Source organism: Camarhynchus parvulus, chromosome 4, assembly GCF_901933205.1.
Source record: "Camarhynchus parvulus chromosome 4, STF_HiC, whole genome shotgun sequence".
Lineage (NCBI taxonomy): Eukaryota > Metazoa > Chordata > Aves > Passeriformes > Thraupidae > Camarhynchus > Camarhynchus parvulus.
Window position 1 is genome coordinate 27,526,372 of NC_044574.1, and position 17,273 is coordinate 27,543,644.

Below are 17,273 nucleotides of genomic sequence, written 5' to 3' on the forward strand. Positions count from 1 at the left end.
CAGATAAAAGCTTCTTTCTTTAACCTGTCTTGATTGAGATCATGCAAACCTCTTGCATTAACTGATCTTAGTGCCAGACCTCCTGAATTAATGAAGCTGAGACTCTAAAGGCACCGAACTGCATGGTTTCTGTGCCAGCTCCATCTCCCACAGTTCATTCAGGAAAGGCATTCTGATAAACCTGGAGCACATCTGGGAAAGTCGAAACCTCAAACTGTATTTCAAAAAGAAGAGACAAGGAAAGTTTTTCACTTGCATCTTTTTAATTTAGTTTTTCTTGTTCATTATTTTTAGAAGAATTTTCTGTTTCTTTTCAGAGCAAATCCGTACACATACCCTTTTCACCCCTTTACTAACTGCATTTGGAGTAGCTGCAGGACTGATGTGCATCATAGTCATGATCCTGGTGTACATATATTTGCAGGTAAAATCAGAAGCCCCTTTGCCCAAATTAAAAAAGTGTGTGAGCTACTTGTTGCATCTTCATTAGTAACATCAGTTCTCTTTCTTTTCCAGAAACCCAAGTACGAAGTTCAGTGGAAAGTTGTTGAAGAAATAAATGGAAACAACTATGTTTACATAGATCCAACACAACTTCCTTATGATCACAAATGGGAATTTCCTAGAAACCGTTTAAGTTTTGGTTAGTTTAGATTTATTTAACTTCATCTGCAAGGTAGGACCTTCAGGTCTCATATGAAACTCTGGTCAAACACAGCAGAGTTTTGTCACAAAGTTGTTGCACAATAATGCAGATAGTGATAATTGTTCATTCTTGCCTTGGGACAAAAGGCAAGCAGGCATGTCTGCAATAGCTTCCTTGATATAATAAAATAAAATGTTGAGCCCTAAAGGAGGAAGTACTCAAAGTTGTTAAAGAGTATTTTGTTTGCTTTATTAGGTAAGACCCTTGGTGCTGGAGCTTTTGGGAAAGTTGTTGAAGCCACTGCTTATGGTTTATTTAAGTCTGATGCTGCTATGACGGTAGCAGTAAAGATGTTGAAAAGTAAGTTGCTGTAGTATATTACACTGTGCTTTCTCTCTTCCATCTGGTTGGTGTGTTACATACTGAGTGCTGTGCTTTGCCTTGCAGCCAGTGCCCATTTAACAGAGAGAGAAGCCTTGATGTCAGAGCTCAAAGTGCTGAGTTACCTTGGAAACCACATTAATATCGTGAATCTGCTTGGAGCTTGCACTATCGGAGGTGGGGTTATCTGCAGATTATTGATTATTTCTGGTTTTTTTTAATTGCCAGGAGGGTGAACTTTTTGAGGAAGAATTCGAGGTGCAGTTCTAAGTGTAGGAATGATAAATTTCATCTTAAAATCTTACATTTCATGCTTAGACAGGTTGCAGATCATCATGATTATCACCCGTGATTTACTGAATCTAGATTTTAGGCTCATCATAAAACCAGTAGTAGGACCAATGTAGCTGCAGCTAGACAGGAAGGTTGCTTTTATTCTCTTTCATGTGAACCGTTGGGTGCTTTCTTCTTGAGAGATAACAAAACGTACGGTATAAATTTTCACCTCTACCACACTGTTCCTCATTAATGAGAACTGGTTCCTTGTTGGTCTCCAAGGTGAAGTCAACAGGCTTGTCTTGTCTAATCTTCCAGCCTTCTGTTTAAACTGCAAATGTATCTGTCAAGGCACCACTAAAAGTACAAATTCTAAGCAACAGAAAGTTGAGAAAAGTAATCTTCCAGAAAAACATTGCACAACCACAATGTTTTATATTTAGTATTAACTTCATAAGTTTGTTTTCTTACACAATAAAACTACAAAACTTACAGCTGCAAAACCTCCTGAAGTGTCAATCGAGTGATAGAAACCTGTATTTTTAATTTGTATGCATTTTAATATGAAAGATGGTATGGATTCTTACACATTTTTCAAAGAAAAGAATCTTTTAAAAATTCATAGTTTTAGACAAAGGCAAAACATTTCTCACAATTAATGATTTAAAAATAGGATGAAACAGTTTTGTTCAAGCATCCAACTAAGCTGACTCACTGGCCCGAATGCATGTCTCTCTCAGTGGAAAAAAATGTGGTGTCTGTAAGAAAATCACACCACAAACACTTCTTTTGCTATTGTGAAAGCTATAATTTTTAACTGCAGAAAAATGGAAATAAACCAGTGAGGTTAGGAAGTGATGGTACAGAGTAAACTTAGAGATGAAAATAACACGCAGTGTAATTACATATTCAAGGTCCGTAGCTGGAGTCATTCACTCAAAAGACATATATTTGATCTATAAACATAGATGCTAAAGATGACTTGATTCCCTTTTCTGATTTCATTTTAATATTCTAAGACCTTGTGCAATGTAGTTTTCTGTCGCAGTGTGCTGTTCTGTTTGAATGATTTTTCCTATTATACTGCAGAATATAACACTCTACATCATTTCCAAAACATTACTGAAGGAGTGTGAAGCTCTACTGTAAACAGAAGTGAATCAAAAGGATTAATGTTTGAAGCTTGAGTTACTCTTAACGTTTGGAACAAATAACTTCCTTCAGGAAGTGAGCAAAATCAAACAGATGTGTCTGGCCAGAAACATTATCACATGAAAAAAGAGAAAAAGACTTATTTGTTTAATTTTTATACAATGCTATGCTATTGAGGGGCAGAACATTAATTGGGACACAGCTTTAGCTGGACCATAGTTGTTCATCTGTGAAAGGGAAGATGCCGGGTTACTTTTCTATAACTTTTAAAGTCTAGACAGTGCTAGACAGTGTGATTTTTTTAATAGTCCAGCCTGTGTGCTTCAGTGAATGCTAGCTTTATGTAAGGTTTTCTGCTTTAAAAACAATACTCACCAGCTTTCTAAACCTTACATGCATCTACAGGGCCCACTCTGGTCATTACAGAATATTGCTGTTATGGTGATCTTTTAAATTTTCTGAGACGGAAACGAGATTCATTTATTTGTCCAAAACATGAAGAACATGCAGATGCAGCTGTTTATGAGAACCTTTTGCATCAGTCAGAGCCTGCAGCGTAAGTATGACCTGCTGAAATGTACTTGTGTTTTTAGAAGATAGGGAAGGAGGAGAAATCAAAGTTTAACAGGGATAAGAGGTGTGGAGAAACATTTAATGCAGCAGGCTTTGAAGATTCTCTGCTGCACAAGAAAACAATTTAATTAAGAGGCTATTTGTTCAGGGGGTGGTTTATTCGAACAGAGTGTCATTATATACAGAGTGGATTGTATGTGCTCTTTGTTTTTCTTCTTTATCAAGTTTTCTGCACTTATTTCATGCACCTCCTTGGCTCCAATTTTTGTACCTATTTGTGTTTATTGTTATTAAACTTTGGTAGTGCTTATTTTGCAGCTCGAATGACAATTTCCCCAGTGTCAGGCCGTTAGTACCCTGAGTTCTCCCAAATTCCTGCCTTCAGAAATGACATTTAAAAAAATCAAACCAGTGGCTTAAAATTTCAGCAGCAGGCTGCCACTGACAGCTCACTGCATTTTATGGTGAAACAACCAGTGTCATGGCTCTGAGATTGCTCTTGTATTTAATTCTCCTGTATATTTTTAACTGCTGTGTTTTATATACCATCCCAGAGTTCTTTCCAAGGGCGTTTCCAAGCAGATTTCCATCCATTTGCAAAGTGAGAGACAGCTTGCCAAAACCTAGAGGCCACTAAAATACCTGCCCATTCTAAATTTTAGTCTTTTTATTGACCCAGTGGGCCCGTTACTTTGTGTTGGCAGTCGCAAAAGAAGCAGGCAGACTCAAGGAGCTGGAAAAGTTCTTTATCCCAGCAAGGCATAGTGCTGGTGAACCTGTTTGTGCCATGGCAATAAATGGGTAGCGGGGGATGCCCCAGAGAGGTTGGGACCACTGGGGTGATGAACATAAGGCTGTGATTTGCCATTGGAGGTGTGCTCTCTGTTCAGTGAAGGGATCATGCTGTTTAAGCATTTTGAGTTATTGTAAATTGAGTTTACAAACTGCAAATGGCAAATTGAGTTATTAACAGCAGATTATTTACAAGATTCTCGTGTTAGTATTTACTGCTGCTGAATGTGTCAGATGTGTTTCTGGTGGTAACTAAAGCTATTGGTGATCTCATTGCTCCTTCCCATGTTAGCTCTGTGGCGGCATTTATTGTTCTTAAACTAAGCAGATGTTTCAGGCTAAGGAAGTATATGAATTCTAATGGTAATGAAGTGAAAAATGCCAAACTACATCCATCATTTCCAAAGGTGCCTAACTGTATATTTATAAACCATATAGTATTAAAATCTGTACATTTGAATTATATATAGCAATAAGAAAATTTAAACTTAAAAGAATCTAGCAGATGGCTGTCCCAAGCCTTGGTTGATTTTTTGAAATACATATGAATCCCCTATGGAACTTGGGAATTTCTGAATTTAACATTTTTTACCATTTGTCTTCTGCATTTCAATTGCCAGTTGAACTGCTGAAATAGCGTGGTAGAAGTTGGCCTAAGCAGAAAAAGGAAGCACTAGCAGATCCTGTCAGAAATCTGGATGTTAATATAAAGAGAATGAAGTCTGTATAAACAGTATTTATGTGAATGGTTTTGTTTACTCACCTAAGCCAAACTCCAAACTTTGAGGTGTACCATTAACTGTACCAACAAACCTCTCTTTCTGTACAGGCATTTCCTCTTTTTTTTTTACACACCCACGAATTTCCAGTCAACTGATCATCTGTAAATCAATTATTCAGAAGGGTGGCCTGATGTTGGCTTTTTGTTTGGATAGCTTTTGAGACCTTTTTCACTAAACTATGTTTCTTTTGTTCTGCTGCCTTACAGTGATGTTGCCAATGAGTACATGGACATGAAACCAGGAGTGTCATATGCAGTCCCACCAAAGGCTGACAAAAAACGACCTGTGAAGTCTGGTGAGTTCAGTAATAACGAATTCTGTTTGCTGATGGGAGTGCAGGAAGACAGGCTTCATGCCTGTTCAATTTCAGCATATTTGTCTTTTGTGAATGGGGACACTTAAAACTCAGTAATTGATGTGAGGCTTGAAAAAGAACAATATGCTAAATTACAGTGTCCTGTATTTCTTCACACTTAAATGGAGTATCAGGATTATTTTTTACTTTTTGGTGATAGGCTATTTATGTGATTCTAGACTGGTACTTACTAAAATTACTGTTTTGTTTAATGTCAAAACAACTCTGCGTGATTTCTACATGATTACACTTGCTTAACTCAGAAGCTGTTGTTGTTTACATTGTGTAGGATCCTACACTGATCAGGATGTTACCCTTTCTATGCCGGAAGATGATGAACTTGCTTTAGATGTAGAAGATCTGCTAAGCTTTTCTTACCAGGTGGCAAAGGGCATGAGCTTCCTTGCCTCCAAAAACGTAAGTTCAGAATTTTTCAGAGATGGACAGAATCAGTAGATTTTTTGTCACTTTCAGTGTTTTAATGTGATCTGTGTGTTTAAATGGTGAATATTTCTATGTTCTTTTCAACAAGCACTACAAACTGATAGGCTCCCTCTCATACCTGAAGCTTTACATGGTGTTGGAGTTGTGTACAGTGCTTATTGGCCAAAAGTGATGTTTTATACCCCCTTAAACAGAGGTCAGTGTGAAGCAGTGTTATTGCATATCCACTGCTGAGGGTAGTAGCATGAGTGCAAAGGTATCTATTTGCATAAGTTTTAAACATCACTGCACTTGCTACTTCTCTCATGCAGAATACTGCCTTAAACAGGGGAGGTATCACATTGTGTGCTCTTTTTTGTAAGCATGGCTTAATTCACAGAGATGTCTTGATTTTTAGTTTTCTGGAAAAGAAGATGAGCTGAGAGAGCCACAAAAAATCTTCATTGGCTACACTGAACATAATAGACATTTCCTCTGAGTTTCATAGGAGAGGTATTGCATAACAGAATGGGATTTATAAAGTCTTAAGCACAGCATGATTAGTATCTCCCTGTGGTTATTCTTGCATTTTATTGCAAAAGTGCCGTTTAACATGTAAACATTATAACTAATGTAGCTACTACAGGTGCACCTTAAATAAAGTACAAAACCAAACTTAGGCAATTCAAGGAAAGGAAGACAATCCTGGAGTCCTGTATTACTGGGAAATGTATCTCAAATTCTGCTCTGAGGAACGTGCACATTAAAACTTGCTTTTGCACTTGTTTTTTTTCTCCCGCTGTTTCTTCTTCCAAAACAAAGCATAAGTTTCCCTTTAGTTTATTTTTCATCAATCAACACATTCAAAACAGGCCTGACATGCAACCATATCATACTGCAGATGATACACAGATTCACCACACTCCTGCATCTTCACTGCTGAGGACGTGCATTGCTTAGCACACTCATTCTGTATTTCTTCTATTTTCTTAAAGAGTAGCCCCTGGACCCATTATGTATCATTCCTGGTGACTTTTTCTTTATAGTCCTTTCAGTTTTACAGACACAGTGGCACTAAATGGCATCGGCAGTAAAGAATGTAACATCACCTCACCTTGAGGATGGGAAGTAATGTGCAGTATCACTTTGGCAGTGCTGAGTTAACACCTATATCACAGAATTAAACTGCAGTGCACTAATGTGTTACTGGTCCTCTTCAGCTGTTGTATACTTACACTCTTTGGGCTCCAGCAGTTCAGTTAGTTAATGCAGACTGCTGTGGGCTGATAGATGAGGTGCCTCAGGTTGCCTCACACCCTTGAGGCAGGAGGGTCCATGAAGACCAGCACGCAGAGTGCCCAGCTGCTCTTCCACAGCTTGTCAAGGCTGTGCAGGAGTCAGGATAGGAGCTTGTTCTGGGAGGGAAACTGCCTTAAGCACTCTGCCTTCATCAGAGCTTCCTCCCTTGGACAAAGTCTCTATTCAACGCAAACTGCAGTGACTCTGGAGGAACAAGGCAGAGCCATACTGACTCTTGGCCATTCCTTTGCCTTGCTGCTTCAGTGCTGTATGACAGCTTTACATATGCAAAGTGCAGAATGCATTGTATACAGAGGTGAACAAGAGTCTACCAAAACAGTGGAACTACTAAAAATCATTCCTCGTGTAAGCATGCTAAAGGGACAGAGATTAAGTTACTTGTGCAAGCTGCAGTTACTTTCTCAGCTTGATTTTCATAACTTTTGATATTTTAGGTCATCTTTTTGGCTAGAAATTCCAAAAGTCCTGTATTTCAAAGAAAAAAGGAAAATTGAACTGTCTTCAGTTATATTTTAGACAGCTGTGGCCTGCATGGTAAATGCCATCAGTAAAGCTGAAGCTTAATACTCTTCTTTCTGGGTGAAAGAAAAAATCATTTAGTTAGAGAATCACTTCCATTCTCTAACAAACACACATGGGCTCCACAGTTTTATACAAAGAAACACAGGTGCTGGGAAACTCAGGCACCCTTCTGGAACTGCAGTTACGAACACATGCCCACTTCTAAAGTGAAAACTGGAATACAAGGTGGTTAGGTCACTGAATGCATGACCATCCGTTGAAAGATACTGGCATGTGAGAATTTCCATATTTTAAAATACTTAAGTCTGCTTAACCTCTTGTAGGTACTTAATAATTCAGCTTTTCCAGATGAGTCTTTCTGTTACAGGATTCAGTTTCTGTGTTTGTGTGCTTTGAAGTTGTTACCATATTTCCCCTATTTTCAGATTTTCAGCACTTCTGTATCAACGACAATAGCTACTTAACAGAATATTGGGGATATTTTGGAAACAAACCACATTTTCCCCTCTATTTTTTTCCTGTATTAGGAAACAAGCCAGTGATTATTTTGATAAATAAGAAAAAAAGTACATTAATTTTAGCTGAGACTGTGAAACACTGCAAAATTCAATGACTGTGACTGGTATTTTCTAAACTAAATGCATAGACAACCTTATTACTGTGGATTGATGTAATTATTGTAAAGATACAAGATCAGAATGTTTACTCATCTGAATAAGCTTATTAGCACATGGCTTCATTGTGATTTACAGCTTGCCTTAACATGCATTATACAGTAAGTTACATAGCAAAGTAAACATGTAACCAAGCCTGTTAGGGATCTTATCAACTAGTTTTGTTTGTTTGTCTATTATTTAGTGCATTCATAGGGATCTGGCCGCAAGAAATATTCTTCTAACTCATGGTCGAATTACAAAAATCTGTGACTTTGGCCTGGCAAGAGATATAAGGAATGACTCAAATTACGTGGTCAAAGGAAATGTAAGTATACATGATATTTAATACATTTGTTTTAAGTTAAGCAAGTTCCTGTTGTCTTGATGTGCAAATAAAAGTCTTTTTTAGTTAGATGGAAATCTGGATTTTCCAGTTCTGGTGTGTATATATATAATATATATCCATGTTGGCTGGGAGGGAAAATTTCTGACATTGATGTGTGTGCTGACAAAATCCTTGGTTTATACTTGTTATACTGGAAAATATGTGCTCATAGCTGAATGTATGTTTTAGTGGAAGAAATGTTTTGCTGCACCAATGTCCAGTTTCGTTATTATACATGAATGTACTCAAAGGTACTGCTCTGTAAGTAATTGCTAGTTTTGACATGGAAATACTCTAGTGTCCCAGTCCTAAATTTTGGAATTATTTGGAAACATTTTCCCTGGGCATTTTGCACTGTTTGTCCATTATAGTTTATTTTATAGTTTATTTTAAAAATATCTAAATAATCAGGGTTTTGCAGCTTCTCCTTTTCTGTAAGGGAGCACTCAGACAATGAAAACTGAAGTGTGAATTTACTGATTAGAGCATCAATGGGAGGCAAAACCATCTTGGTTTCCTCTGATTCAATAGAGACATCCTAACCTCATATGTGTAACAAACACAGCTTTAGCTTGCAGCTGTAGTTCAAACCCTGTAACAGGGTTGGAACAAGACACTGTATTTTGATGAGGACAGTTTAAAACCTCCCATGTAGAACAGTACCGACCTCACAAGTACCTATTAAACCTCTGGAGGGGTACAAAGGCACTTTGAAGTGATGTGGATTACCTTGGCAGCACTTGCAGTCCCCTTTATAGTGCCAGAGCAGTAAAAAGAGCCCTACTACAAAAGAAAATCGAGCTTCTCTGTGGTTAAGCTGGGGAAGTGTTTATGAAGTATTGGTATTTTGCATCTCAAACTGATTTACGCTGCCTGGCTTAGTGTTTTAAGTCTGTGTCAGATAGGTACAGCGAACTGCTGCCTTCAGAGTACGTATGCTTTCACTTGCACAGTTTTTCAAAGGAGAAGATCCCTGTTCAGCAAGGCAGCCCTTGTCCCCAGTTCAGCTGAGGGCTCCATGATCTTAATGATGAGGGGCTGGTCATTTCTTAGGGGCTTGACAACACATGAACTAAAGCTTACCTGTCCTGGCTTTGGCAAGCTGATAACGAGAGAAAATGCCACACCTGAGCACCAAAGGGGTTTGCCACTCAGATAACTTCAGTCAATCCATGGTACCTCAGGTATGACATAACTCTGGTGCTGTGCTGTTACCCAGCAGGCCTTGATGTCTCAGGTGCCTACAGCATCCTTATTTTAGGCTGTGAGACAGGTTTATTGGTTTTCTTCAAAACAATGTCAGTACCAGCCACTGGTTGCCTAGCAGTTCAGGTTAGGGAGCAGTAAGAGCTGAAATAATTCATGAGTGCCTGCTGTGACTAAATATTGAGTAGTGTTTAGTGTAACCAAGCTACTTTCAGGCTCAAGGCCAGGTCAAGAGGTGCCTGATCATAAAGGGTCCTGGGAGTAGGAAGTTTAGACAGCAGCTTAGGAGGGAAGTGTGCAATTGAGTTTTATTTGTCTAGGTTATCTTTTAAGTTTTCTGAGTTCATAGAATCACAGAATCATAGAATGGTTTGGGTTGGAAGGACCTTCTAAGATCATCTAGTCCAACCCCTCTGCCATGGGCAAGGACATCTTTCACTAGATCAGGTTGCTTAGAGTGCCATCCAGTCTGACCTTGAACATCTCCAGTGTTGGAAATGTTGCCCAGATGAACTATCCACAGCCTCTCTGGACTACCTGTTCCAGTGTCTCACCATCCTCATCATAATTTTCTTTTCCTTGTTTCCAGTCTAAATCCATGCCCTTTCAGTTTAAAACCATTTTTCCTTGTTCAGTCATCACAGGACCCAGTAAAAAGTCTCTCTCCATCTTTGTTGAAAGTTCTCTTTATATAAGCCACAATGAGGTCTCCCTTCTCTTCTCCAGACTGAATAACCCCAGCTCTCTCAAACTTTCTTCACATGAGATGTGTTCAAGTCCTCTGATCATTGGAAGAAAGAAGTCTGGTTTCTTCCAAAGCAGGAAGAGTGTTTAGGACAGAGGTCTGACCAGCTCCTACAAGCAGACAAGGAAAGGGCAAACCAGGGAGAGGAAGGTGGAAGCAAATGCAAAGGCTTCCTGTGTCCTTTCTTCTGCTCCAGTTAGCATTCATAAGGGATGTTTCTATTCCCACACAAACTTACGAAAAATCACAGAATCATAGAATTGTTCAGGTGGCAAAAGACCTTTGAGATCATTCACTCCAGCTGCTAACCCAGCACTGCCAAGTCCTCTAAACCATTTCTCTAAGCCCCACATCTAACATGCCTTTTAAATATGTCCAGGGATGGTGACTCAATCACTTCCCCAGGCAGCCTGTTCCAATGCTTGACAGCCCTTTTGGTGAAGAATTTTTCCTGATATCCAATCCAAACTTCCCCTGGCACAATTCAAGGCCATTTTCTATGGTCCTGTCACTTGTTGTGTAGAAGAGACACATCCCCACCTTGCTACAGCCTCCTTTTGGGTAGATGCAGAGAGCACTAAGGTCTCCCCCAGCCTCCTTTTCTTTGAGATAAAAGACTCCAGATCCCTCAGCTGCTCCCTGTAGGGCTTAATATTCTAGACTCTTCATTACCTTCGTTGTTTTTCTTTGGAATCACTCCAGTACCTAAATGTCAGTGTTGTAGTGAGGGGCCCAGAACTGAACTCAGCACTCAAGGTGTGTCCTCACCAGTGCTGAGTACAGGGGGACAATCACTGCCCTGGTCCTGCTGGCCACACTATTGCTGACACAGGCCAGGATGCCATTGGCCTTCTTGGCCATCTGGGCATGTCTGGCTCATGTTCAGCTGCTGTCACCAGCACCCCCAGGCCCTTTTCTGCTGGGCAGCTTTCCAGGCACTCATCCCCCAGCCTGTAGCAAGGCATAGGGTTTTTGGGACCCAGGGGCAGGATCCACCTCTTGGCCTTTTTGAACCTCATACAATTGGTTTGGCTCATCCAGTTTATCCAGATACCTCCTTAGAGCCTTCCAGCAGATCAACACTTCTGCCCAAAATATATATCAATTTATATTACTTTAATTTGAATTCAGGTTTTTTTTTGCTGATAGACTGGGGAGTTAAAGCAGATGTATTGACTAAAGCCTTGAAGCTTCTTGACTATGTGAATCTTATTTGGCTGCCTGTGCCAGCCAGCCCACCAAAGTAGACTTGCTTACATGCTTAAGTAACCATGTGATGATCGCTTACATTATTTTCCTCTGACTTCCTGATATCCTTTATTAACTAGACAGAAGGAGTCAAACAGTATTCAGAAAATCAGAGTGCAAGGAACAGTATTAGCTTGGTAGACCCACAGAAAGATGGATCACTAGCAATCCAGCACTAAAATGCCAAAAGTTTCTTTTTGGTTGGATACTTCTTGATTTTAAAAATATTTAATGCACATAAAAAATCAGAACAAGTTGATTTCACCTTGTCAATTCTTTATTCCTTATGTCCATTGTCTTAATTTATTCCCTCTTCCCTGGAAAGGCTCGTCTTCCAGTGAAGTGGATGGCACCTGAAAGTATTTTCAATTGCGTCTACACCTTTGAGAGTGACGTCTGGTCTTACGGGATATTACTTTGGGAGCTCTTTTCTCTAGGTAAGCTTCTTCAAGATGTGTACTTCATATCTGTTTCATTTGGGGGTTACTGTAGATGCAGAAATCATATTGCTCACCTGCTCTCTCAACAGGAAGCAGCCCCTATCCAGGGATACCTGTGGACTCCAAGTTCTATAAAATGATCAAAGAAGGATACAGGATGTTCAGCCCTGAGTGTGCACCACCTGAAATGTAAGTGAGCAACCAGCACCTCCAATCATCCAAACATCAGTAAAGATGTGAAGAAAGGGAAGCTTCTCTTCTTGCACTAAGGCTCATTGCACTGCCCCATTGTAATTTTTTTAAGTTTCTTTCGTATTTTAAATAATTCATATACTCTGACTAGCAGAATACATGCCTGTGTTGTTACAAGCAATGAAATACATTCATGCCTTGTGCTGTCTGATCACTTTGTCATGGCACCTGCTCTCTGTCAATAAATTATTGACAGATTACAGAACATCATTAAACATTTTTACTTCAGATAAAGAAGTCAGTGGGATATATCACCAGACTGTACAGCATCTGCATTTGTGCTTTACTTCCTGACAGCAAGAGGACTGGCTACTGATCTTCTTCATGAGACATTCCTAATTCACTATTTTGTAAATGGATTCGCATTTAACAAGCTGTCAAAGAACACTGTGTCCAGAGCCTCCCATTAGTGGTGAGCTCTCTGTTGTCACAAACACAGGTGTTAGCAACAACATTCCTGTTCTTAAAGTCATTTAAAGAAGATGCAACACTTTTGTTTCAAATGATAATGCAGGAGAGATAAGAACTAAGGATTTCTTCATGAGCAGTATTTAATTTTGGTGTCTTTACAGGTATGACATAATGAAGAGTTGCTGGGATGCTGATCCCTTACAGAGACCCACATTTAAACAAATTGTACAGATGATAGAGCAGCAGCTTTCAGATAATGCCCCCCGGGTAAGTTATGGATTAAGCGGTTTCAAGCAAGATGTTACACTAGAGCTGCGAGAAGGAGAGGCCAGGCACTGCATTTCTAGTAGTATTTATGTAGCTTTGCAGCATCAGTCTGGGTAGTAGGAATGATGTTTGGGCTGTCCATTAGACAGTGTCTATCTCAGCCCGTACTCAACATTTATTAACTGCAGAACATTTTTTGCATTACTGATGTTTCTCACTTAAAATAGATCTGTCACAACAATTTTGACATTACAAAATGCAACAGTACTGCATAAATTCACCTTATCCTAAACTATGAAAAATTCTGTTAATCTGGGAAACATCTCAGAAATAAAGTATAATTAGTTTTTATTAGGAAAGCCATTGGATGAAGGGGTGGAGCCTTTGGCACTCTTCTGTATCTTCTCACTTCCCTCCCCTAATACCATTTACATAACCTTGGAGGTATGTTGTGACAAATTGTGTGTGCTGCTCTTTCAACCATTCCATAGTGAAAGCTTACTCTGAGCAGGCAACTGAAAAAAACTGTCCAAAGAAAAACTGGAGGCACATCCTAAACTTGGATTTTCTCTCTCCATAACTTTGTGTATTACTGGGATTTACAAAAGTACGTTTAGACCTGATTTAAAAATAAAGCTTCCTTTTACCTTCTGGATGCCTGTTTGGGCAGAGAATACATGGCTTCCTGACAATTTGAGAAAAGAGGAAACTGAAAGCTGCTGGTGTTCGATTGCATCCTGTAGTGTATGTTTGGCAGGTGCAGGCATTACTAAAACAAAAGCAAGATTCTAAAGGAATTATTAGTGAGATTTCTGGGGGAGCTTAGTAATAACCTGAGCTATTTCTTTGGTTTTTTGAGCTCAGCTGAAATTTGGCATGCAGTTGGAAGCTACAGTGTTTTTAGTAACTGAGATTGAGCTTTGTGATTCTTTAAAGTAGCAGTTAAGCCCAAGACCTTTTGACACTGTTTTGATTTGCAAAGAAGCTCCTGAACTGGAACCCTTCCACAGCAGTGTATAGTACACGGTGGGAAAAGGCTAAGAAAGGAATGCTCTCCAAGAATGTGTGAAGGGAGCAGTCTGCAGGGTATTGACATCAGTCTTTGGCTTCTGCAGGTTTATGCCAACTTCTCAAGCCCACCTTCCAGTCAAGGAAATGCTCCAGATCACTCGGTGAGGATTAACTCGGTGGGCAGCAGTGCTTCCTCGACTCAGCCGCTCCTGGTACGCGAAGATGTTTGAGTGGCATGTGAAGAAGAGGAGATCAGATCTGTTAGCTGTTTGTATTGTGCAGGGGCTGAGAGAGGGACAACTTCAGTAATTTCTCTTTCTTTTACTCACTACTACCACTGTGTAGCTGAAACGTTGTTGTAATACTGTCCTTTACCATGCACTGTTATACATAAAGTTAATCTGCTGAGCACGGTTACAGGCATCATTGCAGTGTTAATTGAAGCTGTATATATTTCGCTATATTGTGTGTATTTGCAGTAGAGAGCCAGATGTGAAGGAAAAAAAACATCTGACAAAAGAAATCCTAAACCAGGGTGTGGAATTAGATGACTGTAGATCAAACCAAATCTGCAGTGATTCGTCTCTGGATCTATGCCTGGAATGCATACAGTCATTTTCTAGTTAATCTTGGTTTTCTGAATTAATTAAACAAGTATTAAGTAAATGGTTTTGTAAACCCCTTTCCACATACAGCCAAGCCTGAAAGGCTTTCTCAGGCAGGTATTATAGTTTGGAGGCCAGTGAGAGTGCTGCATTTACCTGGGAAAAAGAGGTGAAGGAACCAAGACCCTTCCAAAGCTGATTTGCACAGCTGGAAACCCTCCTGGGAGCTCTGGGGTTTAAACCAGAGGAGAAGGGAGGAAGAGCATGGATTTTCATTTTTATTTCCCAGCTGCACTGTCACCCTTGCAGACCAGTTGCACTGTTTCCATGGATATATGCACTACTTCCCACTGGTGCATTCCCTGCCAGCATGAAGCTGCCCATTGCTGGGTCTCACTCCACCATGGAGCCTGAACTGCTTCTGTGGCCCTCTGCCTGGGGTGCCCAAAGACTTTGACATTTGTTTTGCTAATAGTTGCATCTAAAAGTGTTCACCAAAGATAGGTGGGCCCTGCCAAATTGGTCAGAAAAGAGGAGGAAGGCTGCTTCCAGTAAACTGTGTGTCCAGAGAGGAGGCCGTTTAACGAGTCATCTTATCTAAGGGAGACCAGAGAAAAATAATGCTCTCCTGGGGGCCCTTTCTTTATCTTGTCCTACCCAGGTGAATCTTTCCCACAGGCAGTCTTGAATAGTGTTAACTGGAAAGGGCTATTCTCCTCCACCCCAAGTTGTTTCTCTGGTAGTCCGGAGATGATAATGAAGAAGAGTGTAACTGAGAAGTGCCAAATTTATAAATGGCATAAAAGAAAGAATCCTTTCATTCTTCTTTGAAAGACACGAAGCTTTGGGATCAGCATCTGTTGAGCCCAGGGCTGTGCTTAAAAGTGTTTTCTAAGGCCTTTTCTTCCCACCAGGAACACTGCTCATTCTTGTCTTCCTTTGTTTCTGACCCCTAAAAATAAGTAAAGGCATTGAGAGAAGTGTTTCTCAGAGGCAGAGTACTACTTGAGTACCTATTTATTTACAATGCACTTAAGCACTCTGTTACTTCCTTTACCAGGATTTTGGTTGAGTTTACATGCAATTCAAATGTATAACTAGCTGCCCAAATACAAGGTAATTGTAAATACACACGCTGGTAGTATATTTTGGGTTACATTGAATACCGCGCTCCTTCTATGACTGTGCATTTGGTTTGTTGTTACAGGAATCCGTCTTTCAGAGTTAAATAAAAAAAATAGCCATTTGCACTGAACTTACTTAGGCTGTTGCACCTTTCCAAAGTTAGCCATTTGTTTGGATGCACTCTTATGCATACTAGTTGTTGAGCATTTTCAGTTTAATGCTATAAAAGCTCTTTTGTAACGTGTTGGCTTTTGGAGCAACTGTAGACAAACTAGTTGTTATAGATGTCTCGGTACTTTACAGACACTTAGCTGAAAGAGGTTTGGGTTTTTTCGTTCTTGAAATTTATATTTTTATAATTTGGGGGGGTTTGAAACTTATTTTGCAATGGCTTGGTGTTTTGAATGGGTTTATGCATTGTTTTGTAAATATGGAAATGTAGCAATAATGTCCTTTTGACTATTCTCAGTCCTTGAGTCTCAAAAATATTTTTATATATATATATATGCAAAAACTATATGTATAAATATGTAAGTGTTTGAAAGTTTATGAAACACTTATGGATATGTTGCTCAGTTGTAGAATTGCAGTTAAGAAAAGTTCAAATAAATCTGTAAATATGTATTCAAATGCTAACAATGTGTATTATGTTAAAACTGAATATTTTCATGTAAGTCTTAATAAATTCCCGGGTTGAAGCAAAACCTTGGTGTCTGGCCACACACAGGTCAAGTCTGGCATTCTGAAACACTTTTGCAAATACATGCCAAAAATTTTTATTTGCTATATAAGTTCTTTACCTGTGAATATGTGGAACAAATACTTGAAAATTCCAATGCAGCTTTGTTCTGGAAGAAAATTGCAGTTAGAAGATTGATCTTGTAGACTGTTGGTGCAGTCTATATATCACGAATAGTGTTTAAAATGAAGATCTCTCAGTATTGCTAAGGAAATGGTTGCAGAGGGAATTTGAGCCACTCAAAGGCTGAATATCCCCCCTTGCTTTAAAAAATGTACATGCTCTTGGCCCCTCTTTCAGGCAGGCGTGGGAGCTTGTGCTGGACTGGCCGAGTGCTGGGAGGGAGCAGGAGATACCTGGGGCTGCTGCAGTGGGAGGGGTCATGAAAGGAAAGCTGCCCTTGCTCAAGCAGGTACTCTGTGTCTTAGTGGGATACCCTCTGATGTAATTACTCCAGGTTTGAAATCTGTGACTCCCCATCTCACACTTCTTCCTGTGCTGCCTAAGGTTTGCCTGCTTGGTATGTGATTTAATAGTAGTTATAGAGTGTATAAATCTGTAAAACTACCCTACTAAAACCCCTACTAACTTATATGGGAGACAGACTTCAACCAGTTTGGTCCTTAAACATTCCTGTTCTGTCAGCAGACCACCTTGAAAAGCTTCCCTTCTTCAGCTTCCTTTGTAAAACAGCTTGCTTTTTTTTTCTTCCACACAGGTCTTCACTTTGCTTGTTAAAAATAATTAAGGAAATTATAACCTGGCTTTGTCAGCAGCCATGAGATACAAGCTTTGTTAAAACTGGCATTGTCAGTGTTTTTAACAATGCTTCAGAAGATACCAAGATGATGTCTGATATGGAACCATTTTTTTTTCTATCTTGTCTACCACCCCCATATTCAAGCAGAGTAGAGTTCATACTGAAGGATTCCTGCAGCTGAATTGTACAAATAATTTGGGA

At 39.6% G+C, this 17,273-nt stretch overlaps 1 protein-coding gene across 1 annotated transcript in view; it reads left to right on the forward strand.

Annotated features, from left to right (window-relative positions):
* KIT (KIT proto-oncogene, receptor tyrosine kinase) overlaps nucleotides 1-16,260 on the forward strand; it is a 55,339-nt gene extending 39,079 nt beyond the window's left edge. Inside the window, exons 10-21 of the mRNA XM_030948229.1 lie at nucleotides 318-424; nucleotides 517-643; nucleotides 902-1,006; nucleotides 1,094-1,204; nucleotides 2,861-3,011; nucleotides 4,809-4,897; nucleotides 5,247-5,374; nucleotides 8,081-8,203; nucleotides 11,788-11,899; nucleotides 11,992-12,091; nucleotides 12,727-12,832; nucleotides 13,948-16,260. Of these exons, the coding sequence (XP_030804089.1) occupies nucleotides 318-424; nucleotides 517-643; nucleotides 902-1,006; nucleotides 1,094-1,204; nucleotides 2,861-3,011; nucleotides 4,809-4,897; nucleotides 5,247-5,374; nucleotides 8,081-8,203; nucleotides 11,788-11,899; nucleotides 11,992-12,091; nucleotides 12,727-12,832; nucleotides 13,948-14,073 (1,385 nt within the window). The 3' untranslated portion in view covers nucleotides 14,074-16,260. The remainder of the gene's footprint in view (nucleotides 1-317; nucleotides 425-516; nucleotides 644-901; nucleotides 1,007-1,093; nucleotides 1,205-2,860; nucleotides 3,012-4,808; nucleotides 4,898-5,246; nucleotides 5,375-8,080; nucleotides 8,204-11,787; nucleotides 11,900-11,991; nucleotides 12,092-12,726; nucleotides 12,833-13,947) is intronic.
* Nucleotides 16,261-17,273: the final 1,013 nt, after the last annotated feature.